This window comes from Nicrophorus vespilloides, unplaced genomic scaffold (genome assembly GCF_001412225.1).
Source record: "Nicrophorus vespilloides isolate i.1.1-1 unplaced genomic scaffold, Nicve_v1.0, whole genome shotgun sequence".
NCBI classification, from domain to species: domain Eukaryota; kingdom Metazoa; phylum Arthropoda; class Insecta; order Coleoptera; family Silphidae; genus Nicrophorus; species Nicrophorus vespilloides.
In genome coordinates, this window is record NW_017097912.1 from 170837 (window position 1) to 189096 (window position 18260).

At 28.8% G+C, this 18260-nt stretch overlaps 1 protein-coding gene across 1 annotated transcript; it reads right to left on the bottom strand.

The window, feature by feature from the left end:
* Positions 1 to 460: 460 nt before the first annotated feature.
* Positions 461 to 999, bottom strand: LOC108561354 (endocuticle structural glycoprotein SgAbd-8-like). Its single transcript, XM_017919240.1, has 3 exons — positions 988 to 999; positions 796 to 932; positions 461 to 737 (listed from the first exon to the last, which is right to left on the bottom strand). Exons 1-3 carry the CDS (start codon positions 997 to 999, stop codon positions 470 to 472), a joined length of 417 nt encoding a protein of 138 aa, XP_017774729.1. The 3' UTR covers positions 461 to 469.
* Between the last annotated feature and the right edge of the window lie 17261 nt (positions 1000 to 18260).

The following is an 18260-nucleotide window of genomic DNA, read 5'->3' on the forward strand; positions in this document are numbered from 1 at the left end:
TTAATGGATTATTCATCTAGACAAAATAAATTATATAATTTAATAATATAAATCTACAAATGGCAATAATTATTTATCTTCCCCATAACCATTTTATAATTGCTGAAAGCACTACTGTTGATGGTGTTTCAAAAATTACTATGATTAATAACAAATGTAAATATATATTTTTATTAATGATTATACAAATAATAGCAAATATAAGAAGAATAATAATTTTTATAGAAATTTATATAGTAATATAATATATTGCAATTATAATCATGAACTTGATTAAATTTAACGCTTAATTGTGATTAAATATATTTATTAACTTCTAATGGTTTTTATCTTTTAGTTATTGAAATACTAAAATCTGTTTGGAATTTTGGGTGTGCATTGAATAAAAAAGATTTTTTTTTGTCAATTACTTGTCATTTATTTATGTACAAAAGTCATAAATATTGTCAGTATCATTGTGAGTGAGCATTTAGAATTTGCGAACATGTTCAGGTTGTTGTGGGTGGGCAAGGATGTAGTCGATGGCCCTTTGGATGGCGGCTGGGACTGGTGGTGGAGTTGGGAGATCTCCTTGTGGTTGGTAACCGTTCTCATCAGCGACGTATTGGATGCTGATGGGTTGACCCTCGGGGGAGGTGTATTGGAAGGAACCTTGGGCGGTCTTGGCTACTTGATCCTTGTTGATCTGGACGATGTGTCCCTGTTCTTGAGCGGAGATACCGTTCTCAGTTTCATAACTGCAAGCATTAAAATATTAACATCTAAACAAGAAATACAAATTAGTAAAATGCTTACGCGTAGGTGTAAGAACCGTCTGGGTTGATGTCGGATTCTTGACGGAGGATCTGCACCTGGGAGTCCTGTCCCTGGTATGGTTTGCGCAAATGCGATACGTCGCAAGAGACGGCGGCCAAAAGGCACACGGCTACGGTCTGCACAAAAAAAATAAATTTCATTAAATGCATCAAATGAAAATAAGAAACTTACCAATTTGAACATTTTGGTTTATCTATCAGAAGACAACTGTGATCATTGACTCGTCTTCATCCAAATTTATACTCGCCGGACGATCCGTTTTGCATAATAGTATTATAAAAATTCTAACACATGTATATATTTTTTTACATAACTAATTTCTCTTTTTCGTTACTCGCAGAAGAAGATCGTTTGGGCTGCGGCCGAGGTCAGTCACTATAATATTTTTTTTCTTTCCCGGATGATTTCCAAATATCACCGAAATTACCGAGAATCGATGCAATCTGCTACGACCATCTGTATTTTACAATCATTCCGGCATTGAAATTAGTCAACTTATTTTTTGTGTGTGTGTGCATATATCAAAAAATGCAATTATACGATTTAAAATTAATTCACACGGATATATTATTGATTTATAAGTAACTTTTATTGTTGTGCATCATAAAATTATCTAACAGCAGCAAGTATCTATAATATCTCTATCTGCGCACAATGCATTTAAATTATTCAATATTGTTATTATTATCTAGACTTTAGATTGAAACAATATTTCGTGCAATTTCACAATTTAAAATAAAAAATAATGCATTTTGACTTAAAAAACAAATTTAATAGTATTTAATCATGTATACTCAGCAATTATAAAATATATCTTAACTCTTTGAATGGCCAGAAATTCCAAAACTTCTAGACCCAAGAAATTTCTAGACAACAGAATCAACATCAACCTTTGACATACCAACAAAATTAAAAGGTGATTCCTCTCTCCTGTACATTTCCTAGAAAATTATAATAATACCACATAAGGTTTCTTCAAACACGACCAATATAGGGACTAAATATATTCGCCCTAAAAATACTCTTACTTGTTACCAAGTTGGGTAAATCGTGTTTAGATCATTAAATAATGAACTAATTATAAGTTCTTCTTTTTGTAGTCTCTAATACTAAAAGTTGCATTTTTAATAGGTTGGGGGCCAACTCACATCTTCAGGTTCTTGAAGATATTTACGAATTGATTTTTTCAAAGCAAGGTATGATTTTTCTTCTTTGCCACTTTTTGCAACTTAACGATCTTACTTTTGAAAGGTACTGAAATGTCAATGTCTAAATGTGATTATGTAAAATAATTAAAAACCTTAGTAACTAAAATCTTTGAACCATTTTTTTTTCAATTCACGTTATACGATTTAGCATTAACATTTACATTTTAATATTTTCAAAAACCGTTTTTTAGATTTAAAAAAACTAGTTTTCGAATTTACAAAAGTTTTCACAAAATTCGGTTTTAAAAACCGAAAATCTCTATAACATAATAATTTTTACTTCACTTTGCTACTATATTAATTATATACATTTAACATTAAATTTTTATATTGGTCAATTATAAAATGTATTTATCTAAGTGAGATTACAAATATAAAACAGCAAAACCTCCAATAGTGCGGGTAATCAGTTCTGCTAATAGTCCGAACTTTTTGAAACCGCATAAAGATAAACTGCACAAAAAGAGACTTAACTGTATAAAGAAAAAAAAATCGATAATTTGTGTATCAAAAATATTTCGTGAGTTTTATTATTATTTTCAAACGTTATTATAAATAATCTGTACTATACGAGGTATTTCTGAATGTATAATATAGATTTGTATATTAAAACTAATTTAAAAAAAGGGCTTAGGTTTTCGTACATTCCAATTCAGTTCTAATATTGTATTTTTATCTTTCATTTCACTATTTTGCTGCAATTTACTTTACTGCAACTAACTGATTAATTTATTAAGGAACGTTAATGAGTTTTCGAAACTTTTGGCATAAGTAGAACAGCAAAATTCATGAACATCTCAACCCGATTGTACATAAATTTAAATTAATCTGAAAATTAGAATTCATGACTTTGCATATAATAGCGTTAACTATAGAAGTTCTATATTTTTATTCAAACTATACACGACTGTTTGATATCGCGCTAATCGAGAACTTTAAAACCGCAAAAAAAGAGACTAAATATTTAAAAAAATATATGTAAAAAATAATTTTGTGAAACTATTTTTTAATTTATTTTAAATTTACTTAATTAACATTTCATTTGTTTTAAAATTTTTAAACCGGACTATTGTAATCAAAATCGGACTGTACGAGGTATTGTTGTATATTTGTATAATAGAAATGAAGCATCAGTAATGAATAAAGTAATTTACAGATAATTGTTAAATATTTGATCATTGTTTTTTTATTATGTAATTTTTGTAAGAAATATGATAAAAAAAATGTAGTATAGACTTTCCATTTTCAAACGTAATCAAGATGTGAATTATGAAGAATATCCAAAGCACCTAATAAAGTATTTTACGAAATGATAAACCCAATTTTTGATATTAACTATAAAATTATATATAATACAAACGATATCATATAAGTTTTATCCAGCTGTGCAAGCTAAAACGAAATTACATTTGCAAAATTTACTGTAATCTGTTATTTAACCATCTTCGTTACGACATTTTTATTAAATTTTGATACTAATTACTTAATACTTGAAGTTACTTAATAATTAACAGTTTTTTTATATTAATTTCATATCTTTTCATAACAATAAATACTCCCATTTCTTGTTATACAGTTCATCTTTATTTTATAAGCATTTTTGGAGAAAATAATAATAACGTGAAAATATAAAAAAATACTAATTTATTTTAGAGAGATTTTATATTAAATTCATGTTGGAAATAATTTGAAAAGTAATTGCAAGGTATCGCTCATTTGTTTTTTTTGTTAAATAGGCTTCAAACTCGTACGAGGTAATAAAACAATATAATAATCCGGGATTTGCTAAACGTAGAGGAAACTCATTTGGAACGAATTTAATTAAGTATCAGGAATGCAGTCGTTATGAATAATTATGGGCGGGCATTTTTCCGAGGAAACATAGTTGGCACTGAGTTAATAATAAAACGGGGAAGTTGGAACAACGGTGGAAACAAAGGAAAAGTTTTTCTCTTCTCTTTGCTTTTGATTTTTCTCTTTCTATTTCTCAACAGGTTAATAATTCGGAACTAATTCCATTTCTTCTGCCAGAACCAGTCATCTTTATTTATAAGGAGTTCTTCAAATGCAATGCAAGCAGTTTTCCGCATTACTTATTCTTTTAAGAATCTTTTCTCTCCAATGAGCTTTTATTTAATTTTGAAGATACAAACGTAATTGCAAACCAGAATATAGAGTAGATTTCCCGAGCTAGAGAAAACAATTTAGAATTAATACTCGTATTTTTATTACCTCACTTCTACAGGTATTAACGAATCATTTGTTCAAAATATAATTATGGTTTTTCTACAGAACAAATATGAATTATTTCCAAAATGATGATAGATAAATGAAGTTTGGTGCAAAATTTAAATAGAAATGAAGTTATCCACAAGCTCAACAATAGGTTTTGAAAATGTCAATGAAGAGGATGTTTGAAAATTATTGAATGCAGAAGATGATGGTTTTTCAGTGGAAGATTTAGAAATCATTGTTGGCTAATGTAGAAAATAAAAACAAAACTAAAGAAGTTCATGTCGATTGCATGTTTACAGCCAAAAGCTTCAAAACGATGCTTTAATGCTAATGATCCTGATTTAGGTAAATTTATTTCATATAACTTTTCTTTGTTTGAACAAATCAGTTCTATTCGTTGTATTTTAACCATAGAGTCGAACCACATGCTTAGATTATGCTATACAATATGATTTTCATGACGTCATAAAGGTGCTTCCACCAGCTGAGAATAATTATGAAATAGTATTAATATCAGTATAGCATTGCTACTATTATTTTATATAACTTTTTTGGCACAATTTCAAACATTTAAAAATACATTAACGAAAATAGCCAATAGATTTTCGAAAATTTATATTCTTAACAAAATTTGTATTAGAAATGATTTAATATCTTTCTCTAGCGTTAATCAGAAGCGGTTTGTTTCTTAGTGTAACTAGGAATATTTTTGGGAGAAATAACTATAATAAAAGATTGAAATTCCAGGAAAATAGGCTTTATTTTATTGTCAGGTAAAGAGGCGAGGGTGAGGTCCTTCACTTTGAAGGTATACTTACAGCATACATCTTTCCATTGCTATCACGTAGATTATATATATATTTAAAATACTTCTTTGGAAATGTGCAAAATTTATTATTAACTCACTAATATATAAATTTCAGGTTTGCCGAATTCTGAAAAAATACTATTTTATTACTTTACGACTCGTCAATAGAATAACTTTCTGAATGTACAAGGTATATATAGGAACAGCATTTTTTCAAAAACAAGTTAGTTGTTCAGTAGCAAGTGAAGATGCAACACAACATGAATTTACCATCGACCTCTTACGGTGACAGATACAAAAGGAAACTCACGTTCTCATCAGAGGAAGAAACAAAGAATTTATATCTAACTACCACAAACAGGCCATCATGGAAGAAACTAAAGATCTCACCTGAAGAAGAACAAAAGGATTTTGGTACAACTACAACAATCATGCTATCAAGGAAAAAAATGTTTCTGGACTCTACCTATGAAGATAAAGGCGACAATCCAAGCAAAAAAGAAATATCTTCTTCTGTAAGTTTGCAGGAAGAAAATATCGAAAAGATGGAAGTAGAATGAATACCAGAAATAATTGAGATCGATTAAATGTAGATTTTAGTATTTTGTTTCTTTGTTATATTGTCTTCCCATATTGCATTGTATCTAGATTTGCTAAGTTTGTAAAGTTTATTCAACTCATTATGTAAATGATAACCATTTCGTATTATTTCCTTTCGCAATAATAAATAATAATTGCAGTTAAAAAATAAACAATAAAATACATTTACATCCTTCATGTGTTCTCATATATTTTATAGTTTTTATAAAAAATATTTCTAGAAGATTTAGTTTGAAATATTGTTGTGAAATATTGTTTTTAATTTTGAAGTTTAGTTTTCTAATTACAAATATTAAACATCAAATTGCTACACATTGTTTTATCTATTAAATATAAAATTAAAGATATAAGAATCAGCAAATAGTGCTCCATTTTTTCCAACTCCTATTTATTTTTTTTTTCGAATGTCTAAATAAATAAATCGAAAGACTAGCACCGGCACACTTAGTTTCATATAAGCATTGCTAAAACTCATAATAATTTGTGATACAAGTTTTCCAGTAAATTATATAATGCGATTAGAGTATCATGTACATGTAATTATTTTGAATATACATTTTTCTTAGAATTTGCCGATATTTTATTACAACATTTGTTCTATTTTTAGAAAGTACAAACATCCTGAGATTATTAAATATTTTATTACAAAAGTTTGATCGGCAATGCGGATTCAAACAGATATTAAAAATACTTTCGGAGCTTCGCCTCTTCCAAGTGGAGTATTGCATTTCAACGCAAAAGCCTGGATGTGCTTTTGAACGATTTCAACAGGGATTAATGAAAATATTTAACAAATTTTGTAAGCTTATAAATGAACCAAAAAATTTTTCAAAATTTAATTTATAAATTATATCTTATAATAATCAATATTAAATAGAAAAATGTAAACAAAAATAAATACATATTGAAAATTCTTCTCTTTCTGCCCTCACCTATATTAGTTTCCAAGTTAACTAAATGATTAATTACATATTGGTTTGTGAACAATTGATCAAAATCTTATTTGTATTTCACAGTTTAAAAAAAAACTAAATTTTCAAAAAAAATAACCGATTATGTAAAATGTCTAATTTCATCTTGATAGAATATCAAAATAAAGAAATTATATTTACATTAATGTAAAATAATTATATGTTATGTTTATTTGTTAAGGTAAGTATTACAAAACGTAGAAAAATTAATGTATATGTTGTAACTTTTTTTAAATTTTATAAAAACCTTATATAAATTTAAACGTATCATCTTTAGAAGCAACTGCAAACCGTACGGAAAAAACGTATGTTTGGTTCGGTTTCCGCTCATCATCATTTGCGAAAATTACTTCTGCTTTGCGAAAGATAAAAAAAAAGCGGGATGCTTAAAGTAAATGTGGCGGCGTTTCTCCTCTTCGCTCCACACGTTGCACTATGTTTTTCGTGCGATACGGAAAAATGATGTGAAGTGTAAATAAATTCAAGAGGTACAAAGTGTTCGCAGATTACCTTCAAACCGTCACCGAGTCCAACCACTCCATCCTTCATCCCTTTTTCCAGACGAATTAAATCGCGTCTCTACGTGCGACTTTCATCCCGTTCCAATTAAAAGTTTGCTATCGTCAATGGAAACTTTACGCAAAGAATTTGAAACGATAATACCTGAAAGTATGTCAATTATTAGAATTGTAAATTGTAGTATTCGGTATATACTTTTTTCTTCTCTCTCGTTCCTTCTATTTCCCAGCACGGAAATGAATAAAATTGTGCTAAAGGAAGGCAAAAAAATGTCGGTTCAACTCGTTAAGCAGATGAACGGATGAAATGGAAAACTTTTGTAACGGTTTTCCAGCCTCGGAATTATTTTATTTGACGTTAATTCTACTAAATTTCATTATCATTCGTATCATTTTTATTTTAATAACTTTTTTAATTTAGATATTTTTTACATTGTATGAAAAAAAAGATAAAAGCTATTGGTTTCCGTTCCAAGCTAATAATTATTTCTTCTTTTACTAATATATTTTAAATATACAAATTAAACCTATTTAATTTAAAATCTGATAAAAATATAAAACGTGAAAATAAATGTGTTACGTAAATTGCCACGAATTTAATGTTTTCGACGGTTCCAGTATTTACTAAATTCTCCAATGCTGCTTCACATTTTGCTGCACGCTTCTACTTGTGATTGGTGAAATAATAAAAAAAGGAGAGAATATACCGCAACGAAAACACATATGCGAGAGTACCATTAGTTGTGTGCTCCGGTTGCCTATGAATGCATTAGCTAGGGTTTCGTGGAGCGGAAATGACGTCGTGGTTTCACGTGCACGACTATGGGTGAGAGGAAGTAGGTAGCGCCTGGGGTGTGCGCCTCTAAAATTATTATATAGTTCAGTGGGAAGAAGGCAATTTTGTATGTGAGAGCGTGTGAAAATAATAAATTAGCTCGGTAATGAACAGCAGCGGCTTAGCACTCGGGGATTCCCCTGACCACTCGAACCATCCACATCGTTGATGTGAATGGGTAGACACGGGGTGGTGTTTGGAGGGACGTTTGGTTCGGGACATGGAGATAGAGCAAATACTGCGTTCATCTGACTTAATTATTCAACCTACCGCCAGGAGATGAGTTAGGATAACCGCGATACCAACATACACTAATTGCATATCCATTCCGTAATACTACAATTACATTACGGTTCTACCGCTGCACAGCATCCGCGCCATCTCAGTGCCACTGTATCAAGTAATTGCAGTTAATAACAATACGCAATACTTCGATTATTAGATACAGACTAGCTGTAAATAATAATTACCTGTGGATTTCTGATGATCATCCTTATTCTCGAAAAGAACCAAAATTGTCTCCGCTACTCAAAATGTTTTCTGCTCAATCATCAGCCACTTCAACTACATCTTTTTTTTTATTCCGAAGAATTCTTCTGAATATTTTGAAATGTTCAAAATGTTTTTTCTCAAATGAATAAAGTTTACAAACATAAATCAGTTAATTGACTACACTTACAATAAAAAGTAATCAGTATTTCATATTATTTTATTATGATTTACTAAGAAATTACATAGTATTAATTGGGGATATAAAATTTTATTATCATGTTCACTAGCTCCAGGCGCAACACCAAGACGTTAGGGATTTTAAATGTAGTAGATATTTTTTAGATATATTCCCGGGAAATGCATAGTAACAATCTATGTAGTTATATTATTTTCCACTCTGTTTCCATCCATCTCAAATTAAAGAAAGAACGAAACATAATTATTTTCTTTTCATACAAAATTTTTATAAATAAGGAAAATTTCCGGAGCGTAGTTACCGTCTACTACTTTTTTATAACTTGTAAATCAAATAATATTTTTATTAGAAAAAGTAAACAAAACTCTTTAATTATTATGATTTATTTTATATTCAATTTATTAATATTTAAACTTTGATTATAATTGAAAAACATATTATTTAAATATAGTATTTTTTTATTCTAAAATAAATACAAAAAAAATGATGTGCTGATGCTAATTTTTACTTCCATACATTGTTCAGTAACTCTGTACTCAATTATGTGAGTACATTACTATTATTTATGTTATTTAGTTAGCAAGACTATCTTCTACGGACTGATAAGTATCAATCGGAAAGTTTCTATAACAAACTAAAAGTTGGTGAGTTTCTCTTGGGCATATTGTGAAAGGACCGCCTGTACAGGAACTTTTTGAGACAAACTGTCCCTTTTAATATTACCATTAGAAACGGAAACAATTTACCTTTACCAATAAATCAATGAGTTTTATTGTGAAATTGTTTTGTTAATATAAATGACTTTAATTCTATGTTTTACAACTATTTAGTAATGTTTCGCGGACCTATGGACAAGTAATGTATGTTGTGTAATTTTATTTACAATCTGTTCATCAATGTGATTATTGAGTAAATTTAAGATCGCGGTTGACATTAGGTAGCCGATGGATAGTTATTGATGATGATTTGATGATTTATGATGATTTGATTTTTTTTTTAAATTTGTACGTTGGCTGTTATCTTGTAAGTTAACTTCATATATTGATGCTCTGCGATTCCACTATTCCCTTTGTCTGTTACTATCTCTAACACTATCATTATCCATTGACTGGTGGTCCATTTGCTGAACCTCATTCATTTACCTATCCATTTATGATGAACAATGTCTCTGTTGCTGCAAGTTCCAAAGAAGCTCACAAGGTGCGTCACATGGCCGGAATCGAACCATCGCTCACTGACTTTTGAATAGGACCACTTAACCATCCGGCTATCAGTCGCCCATCTTGATTATAATTATATTTGTTTAAATAATTAGTAAATTTTTAAGTTATTAGCACATAATCTATGTGAAAATTATTATTTTCCGTAAATGATAAATGGTTACATTTCTATTTACAGGTTGTTAGCTTCGTAAAAATCAATTAATCAAAAATAATTGTGTAATTGAAATATATTCGTAGTCCTTTTTAAAAAAAGTGCTATGTAGACAAAAATATTTGTTTCGATATGCATATTTTTTGTACATAAAAAAATACGTGCTGAGATTTTTTCCGCTAATTTTGATATATTTTTAATTGGTTTACAACAGAAAAATAAAATATCTGAAAATCATGAATAAAAATATACAACCAATTTATATTTTCAATTTAAAGCATTCATCCAAGAAATTGGTGAGACCAATATTTTGTATAATATTTAACATTTAGTATTTTTTACGATCTTTTAAATAATTTTTACCTGTATATTTAAATTCTACAGTTATCCACTTTATCGAATTTTAAATTTAGAAATTCATTACTTAACAGAGACCGATCAATTTGATGATTGGCCTTCCTTGCGATTTACTTAACAAAATTGAAAACAAAGATACATTAAAGTGTTTACACTGTTATTACAACTTTATTTTTTATAATACAAACAGTCTTTTAACACGAGGTAAAATCACCATATTACAAAAATAATAAAGTATTTTCTTTACATTTTATGTTACAAACGCTATTTTGTAGAAAGGTATGTATTTTAATATTATATAGATCAGTAGTTCCCACAACCTTTTTTTCTCGCGAACCCCTTCTAAAATCCAAAGAATTTGGCGAATGTTAGGTACATTTATTTTCCATATTGCACAATAATGCAATAAAAGATAATCTAAAATATCTAAAACTAAAATTATAGCTATAAAAAATTAATACAAAATCAATTCAACAAACCAACCGGTTCCTAGTTAAGCATACTTTTTTTATTTTTTAATTTGTGCTATGTCATCCATAAGTTTACACATTTCAATCTCCGTCGATGGTTAGTTGTGTTACTCAACCCTGTTGCTAGGTGGATTGAGTGAACTTCGCTAATGATAATTTTTGCTTGCTTTTCTGATATTCGTAAATGAATTTCCTCAATGTCTTCAATTGGTAGCTCTATATAATATCAATTTTCGAGTTATAGGCAGACTCCAAAGCTGTACGCCATACGTCCATATTGGTCTTAGGATAGCTTTATATATTAGAAACTTATTATCTACGAATATCTTAGAGTTTCTTCCCAATAACTAAATACATTTTTCTAAATTACAATGCCAATTGCTTCCTCGTGGATTTTGAGGTTCCTTCAAATTAACCGACGATCTAGATCAGAGGTTCTCAAACATTTTTGTGTCGTAGACCCCTTGCCATGTTTTTCGGTTTTGGGTAGACCCCCTACTTATCTGATATTGATTTTTTGTAAATTTCTTTAGTTTAGTGTTAAAAACTTAAAGTAAAAACACATGTTAAGTTTTATACATTTAGTAATTGAATTTGAATTAAAACTACTCAAAATAAAATTTTGTATCTGTTATATAAAATATACGTAACATAAAATAAACTAAGCAATAAGTAAATTTTTTTAGTGAGAAGGATAAACTTGATTCTTTAATAATAAATTATCAACATTTGGCGTCAATTTTGTAATTTTATAAACATAAATAATATTTTTTTACTTCATATGTACTTTTATAAATAATGTATATGTCTTTATATTATAAGATAGTATAATGTAAGTAAATAGGTACTATCAGTGTATGTTGAGATCCACTATCGTGGACACCCATTTTCATTTCATGGACCCCCAAATTTTTTGTTCGCTGACGTAGATCCCTTTCAGGTTGTCATAGACCCCTGGGGGTCGATATAGACCACTTTGGGAATCACTGATCTAGATGGATCTCCAGATACTTGGCTCCTTCAGCATGAGACAATGGGGAGTTGTTTAAAAAAACACATTGAAAAGGTGACATCTTCCACGTTTTCCTCGATCAGTGGATATTGTCCAGGCTCTCCTGAGCAGATTTCAAGCATGTACCAGCATTATATGCAAGATTTTCAGTGACATTTGCAAAGGTAGCTGTGTTGTTGGCAAATCCGTTGTGAAGAACCGTTACAATAAGGTTTCCAACACACTTATACACTTCCTTGTGATACACCGGATCGTATAGGTCTCAATGATGTAAATTCATCTCTTATTTTTACCTGAAACTGTCTTCCAATCAGGTAACATTTGTATATATCGTAGTATAGTTTGGGAGGTAGTTTTTTTTAACTTATAGCAAATACTCATGCCTCACTTTGCCAAAAGCCTCGAATAATGAAGAAGAAAAATATTTTCGAAAGTAGGGTTATTTTTTGTTTGATTATGTAAATTTAATTATATCATATTGCTAACATAATTTTAATCAAAAAATATTTTCTTTAGATCTTTAGTTAATTCTAACTTGTCGTTTCTATGTACTTCGAGAAGCTTACCAGATTGCCTGGTATTACTTTTAAGACTCCCACTTACAATTCTGCCTCGAACTGAATAATATTTTATACGTTGAATACATTACTGTAATGCCCCTATAGATCTCCATTTTATTACGATCGCCTTTTTGCCAATGTTTGTATAATTTTCGCACAAAATGTTATATAGCTTTATCTTCTTTATTTTCAAAGTCAGAAAGAAGCATTGAATTTTCTCCAATCAGTAAGTCAGGTTCCTTTCTATTCTAATGTAAATTTATGATTTATTTCTACTTTACAATTCAGGTATTTTTTTATATTAATCAATATACAGTACACAGTACTGAAGTACATTTTCTCTTGTAACATGAATTCGTCAGTATCATTAATTTCATTGCGACAAGCAGACACGAATAGTCAATTAACTAATATTATTCACTCTCCTAATTCTCCAATGATCCAAATGTCTGCTCGCATTTATCGTCGCTCATCAACGTTTAATTCCTCCGTCATAAAGTTTATATGATTAGCAAAATATACGGCTTGTTGATGGACGTAGACCATTAAAGGTTTTTTTTCTGTGTGCAATGTGGAAAGTGGATAAAAAACCTCACAACCCTGCGCTCGTCAATATTTTTATAGGACTTTCATCATTATTCTTTATAGATTACTGTGTCGTTTTATTTTTTCTAATTCAATTATATTATTAAACCTGTCGCGTCTAATGGAACATTAAAAATAATACGTTGAATCCGCCTTTATAAAAATGCGTCCATTTCACAAAACATAGCACTTTCATAATAAAAAGGATGTTCAATTTATTCTTCCAGTCTTTTATAATGATGTAACAGTAAAATTTCCATTAGGTTTGTTTCATATTGGACAATTATTTTTATACTTTGATTGTATACTTTTTCTTAACATTGTTTTTGTCTAATGATATTTCATTTCATGTTCATAATAATTGCAATTTATAAAATATATTATAAATTTTATGAACATAATTTTAGGTATTTAAATCAATTTTAATAACGAGACTGCTTGTATATTTTATCAAATTATAATTGTAAATTAAATTATTTAATAGGATAGAAGATTTAATCAAGTAAAATATTAAATAATTTATATAGAAATTTATATTAACACATTTTTTATGAATTCAATAAAATTATAAATTACATACACGCACGCATAATATAATTTAAAATGTGATTCGAAAAATAATTTCGTTTTATAGAATGAATTTTCTGGCGATTTCTCGTATATTATTCCACGATTTACTTTTCAACCAATACCTTTGTTTTGTCGTCATCGACTTTATCAGTACCTTCCAGAATGTGGTTATCTTTAATATCGATTTTTTTTACAAATAATTTGTGTTAACTCATCTTCTCCATACACATAAGTTTTTTCTTGTCTGAGCATTATTCTTACCTCTTCGGTAATAAAAAAACGAAATAATTGAAATGTGCTTCTTTTCATTTTCTCTTATTGATCAAAACGTCAACTATCAAAATATATAATGACAATATGGTTTAGAATGAAGTTGGCTGGTGAAAAACATAACTAACGGCAGTAAATTATTTCATAAAAACAGTGTTTAAAATTTCGATGTGCCAAATTAATGAGACTTCTGTTGTTGAATACACTAGACAAATTACTATTCGCAATTCAATTACGTTACTCTATGCTATTGACATGCAAGAGTCTATTCGAAGTCAATTAACTAGTTTTGTTTCAACATTGACCATTCTGGAAAATCCCTTTTTTACACAGATATATGGTAGCAAATGCAATAAAACAAGTGCGAATATTCCTAACGAATATGTATCCAAAATTATATGAAACTTTTCTTGAAGTAAATTCAAACTAAAATCCTTTGTCAATTCAAGCATAGTGTTATAGTGAGTTGGTGATAAATTTATATTATCCAAGTTATTATAAGAAAAATTCACAATTTTCTGCTCTTAAGTTCATTATTTGCATGTTCTTTATCAAATTTACAATCATTTGAAAATTATTTAAAAACATTTCGGAAACATTCAATTACATTATTTAAATTATTTTTTTATCTCGTATGGACAAAAAATGGTATTGATTTCCTTGCTTAGATAAATGTAGTTGGTTTATAATGGAGAAGATGTTTGCCAAGTAAAAACGTTTTACAATCCATTTTTTTTATCAAAATTAATGGTCCAATTTGATTCATTTAGAAATTTTTCATGGCAATGTATCATACAGATGCAAGATAAAATGAACAAAACATACTTTATCAGATTTTCAGCAATTAAAATATTTCTTGAAAAATAAACAATGGAATATATATTTTCTATACTATAGAAATCGTAATTGTAGATATATAGAAAATATTTTGATTTTTAAAGATGTAGAATCATAAAAAAAATTAATAATATTTTCGCGGCTTTCCTTTACAATCTGAGACGTTCCATAAATATTAAGATCTTGTAATTTTATGGGTTTGAAACCTTCTTTCGTTACATCCGACTCCAACCGATCAGCAGCAGTTTAGATGTGTCTTATAACTCACTAGAAACTCAATTTCGAAATAATAATCTCCTATTGTACCAATATTCAAAATAGTTGTATCTTCGTTATTCGTGTATAAGGACTTAAATTTCTCGGTTGTATGAGAATATGTTTTATAAAGTATTTGATCATCCTAGTAGGAACCCTTTTTGATTGTTTATTTATTTTTCTATTTACTTGAATTTTTACTTCCTTGATATTATTGGAATCCATATATTTTTTCTTCAAAATATTACTTATAACAGAGGAGCCAGCAAGTCGATCAAATAATTATGTTATTTTTTACGTATGTAGATATTCAACAATTTATCAAAAGCAACTCGGGAAGAAGCGAACTAATTATTAAAGTGAATTACTTGATTAAAATAACATTCATAAATAAGCTGAAGAAGCGTAGTCAAGCTAAAAATATTGCGCAATATCTAAAACTTTAAAAACTGATATAATTTAATTAGTTTTTATAAATATAATGTTATTATGAATCATTTTTCCTAATCAAATGAATGCTTATCCTCGATTATCAGTACATTATATTACGGTACTTAATTCAATAATACAGCTGCTTTTATACTTATAGAAAAAAATAATCGACCACTTATTTCTCGTAATAAACGGTAGCAGCTATATATAAATGTTTGCAGTATCGGTTAAATATACTCGCTTCTGTTGATAAATCCATGCGATTCGAAGATGTATAGAATCAATTAGTTTTCCGTATTCCCGCCTAGATGAGTCCGCATTATGTGAGCAAGTTTTCCATTGTGCGAATTAGAGGGTATTCATCTCGAGGTGGTGTGGCGCCGGGGGGTGCCGTGCGTTGGCTAATTTCTATCCGTGATTACAGCTATCTAAAATGCATGAAAGGAATTGTGATAATGAGCGACGGTGCCCCACTTTCCACGTTCACTTTCCTCGTCTCCGCACTTCAGAACAAAACGCTAATTAAAGCCCCTCGAGTGGATGCACACCCACCACCCTAGACCCAAACAATATGAATATTTATTAGCGCATCGCATCCATTTAGACACACACACACACAAACAACCACACACAAAAAATCCGTTTATGAAATTTCGTTCACATCTGTGCATACGAGAGAATCATTTAATGAAATAATTATCGATCCGTTGTTGAAAGCATCATACTCGTAATTAATTAATTAGTTTTTAATAAGCTTAATACGTATTACTTCACTCATATTTATAATATATTTATAATCAAATTTTTATACTCCAATTCTATACTATTCCATTATGTAATGTTATTATTATGCAATATACCGTCTTGTTACATTTATTTATAATCTGCCATAATCAGAAATATAAATTTATTTGTCAGGTGTACTATCTTCTGTGTTTCCAATCTAGTCTTTTAACTATTATTACTTATATCCGCCACAATTGCAAAATATTGTGTTGACAATTAAGTGATTGCGTATTTTAAATAAGAAGGAAAATTCCAAATTTTTGCTTAAAAATATAGCTGTTTTATTTTTTTTGCTATGGCGACCTTAATCGATAATGGGTATCATCAACTATATGACCGTTTCGCATTTTTCAGTGAAAAATCAACGAAATTTGGCAAACCAATTTTAACATTGACTTTCCTTCAAGGCTTCATTCCTATACGGTACATAACTTCTTGTATGATTGCAATGCGTTATCTCTTTTCGGAAATAATACAATAAAATATGTTTGCTAAATTAAAGCTGGAAATTCAAACATCAATAAAACAATATAAGTTAGGAGCTTTGAACACGTTGACAAAACAAAAAATGTGCAAAGACCACCTATATACATAATCTGCAATCACTTAGTTGTCAACTCAATATATTAAACTCAGGAGGAGGATTTATCAGATTTGTTGTTTCATACATAATTCCCAAATGTCTACTTTACGATTAAATAAAAATTATTTTCTCACAAAAAAGTGTGTTTTATTTAATATTTAGATTTTCCGGTCTTGCTGGGACATACTATATAAATATATGTAATTATATTTTGATTATTAAATTATTGAAACAATTTAATGAAATAATTATCGCTCCATTATGAAAAAATTGATATAATTAATTAATGTTAATACGTCTTATACTCATTAAGTCAATGCTCTCAATTTTATAATGAGATACGCTCCAATTAAAAATCTACTCGTTAAACAATTTTAATTATTTTGTAATACAATACCACTCACAGTGAGGATTTACTATAGTACGGTTTGAATATTTGAGAACCATGTAAAATTTTAAATTTCTCCTCTTTACCTGCACAGCCAATTCTCTTTTTGTGCTCTTTATTATGCGGTTTTAAAGTCCTCGATTATTCCGGATTTAAACAGTGGATATTGGCAAAACCTATTAACCGTACTATGTGAGGAATTTGTATGAATAACGCTACATCTAAAATATATGTGACTTTAGACATAAATATTAATCAGGAATACCTACTTAACACGTACCTATGCCGATTTATTTGTTAATTAATAGTGTTAATAATTATTAATAATTGTATCTAAAACTTTACATAGTCACTTTCTATTGCATCATAATTTGAATCTATGGTACTTAGAAAATTGTTACAATCCTAAAATCACTTCATAAAGGTCTCTTGAATGTCATTGGGATATACTAGGATGTGATTCCATTGTAAAATAGACTATGAATTCCTATAATAAACATTATATGATAATATTAAAAAAAAAGTATAACGTACTTACTACTTACGGTCAAATTGACCGGGATGGATCTAAATATTATAATTTATTTGCAACTTGCATATCTATACTATTGGTAACGCAGTAACTGGATAGTAGCAGTTAAGACCAATAACCGATCCACAAATTTAACGTGTACTTAATTATAATGTGTTTTCAACTGCAAAGGTATACTTTACAAAGTACATTACTTTAAATAAATAGGTGCCTCTATATTTAAGCTCTTGCATTTATTAGTATAATTTAATTAAATAATCATCGATTCGTTGTGATAATATCATTTGTATAATTAATTAATTAATTTTAATACGCTCAATGCTCCTATACCATATTTGGCGCCTACTTAAATAAATGAATATTACTGAATATTACCTCACGATTGCGTAATCAATTTCCCTAATATTTGTTCAACTAAATGCATACACTAATTACAATACAAAAAAACTAGGCTAGAATTTATTTTTAATTTCAATTAAATACACACAATCAAAAATTGGTTTTTTTTAAATTTAAAAATATGACTAAAGTGAATCCGGTCCAATCAAAGTCGGATTTAGATTCCTCAAT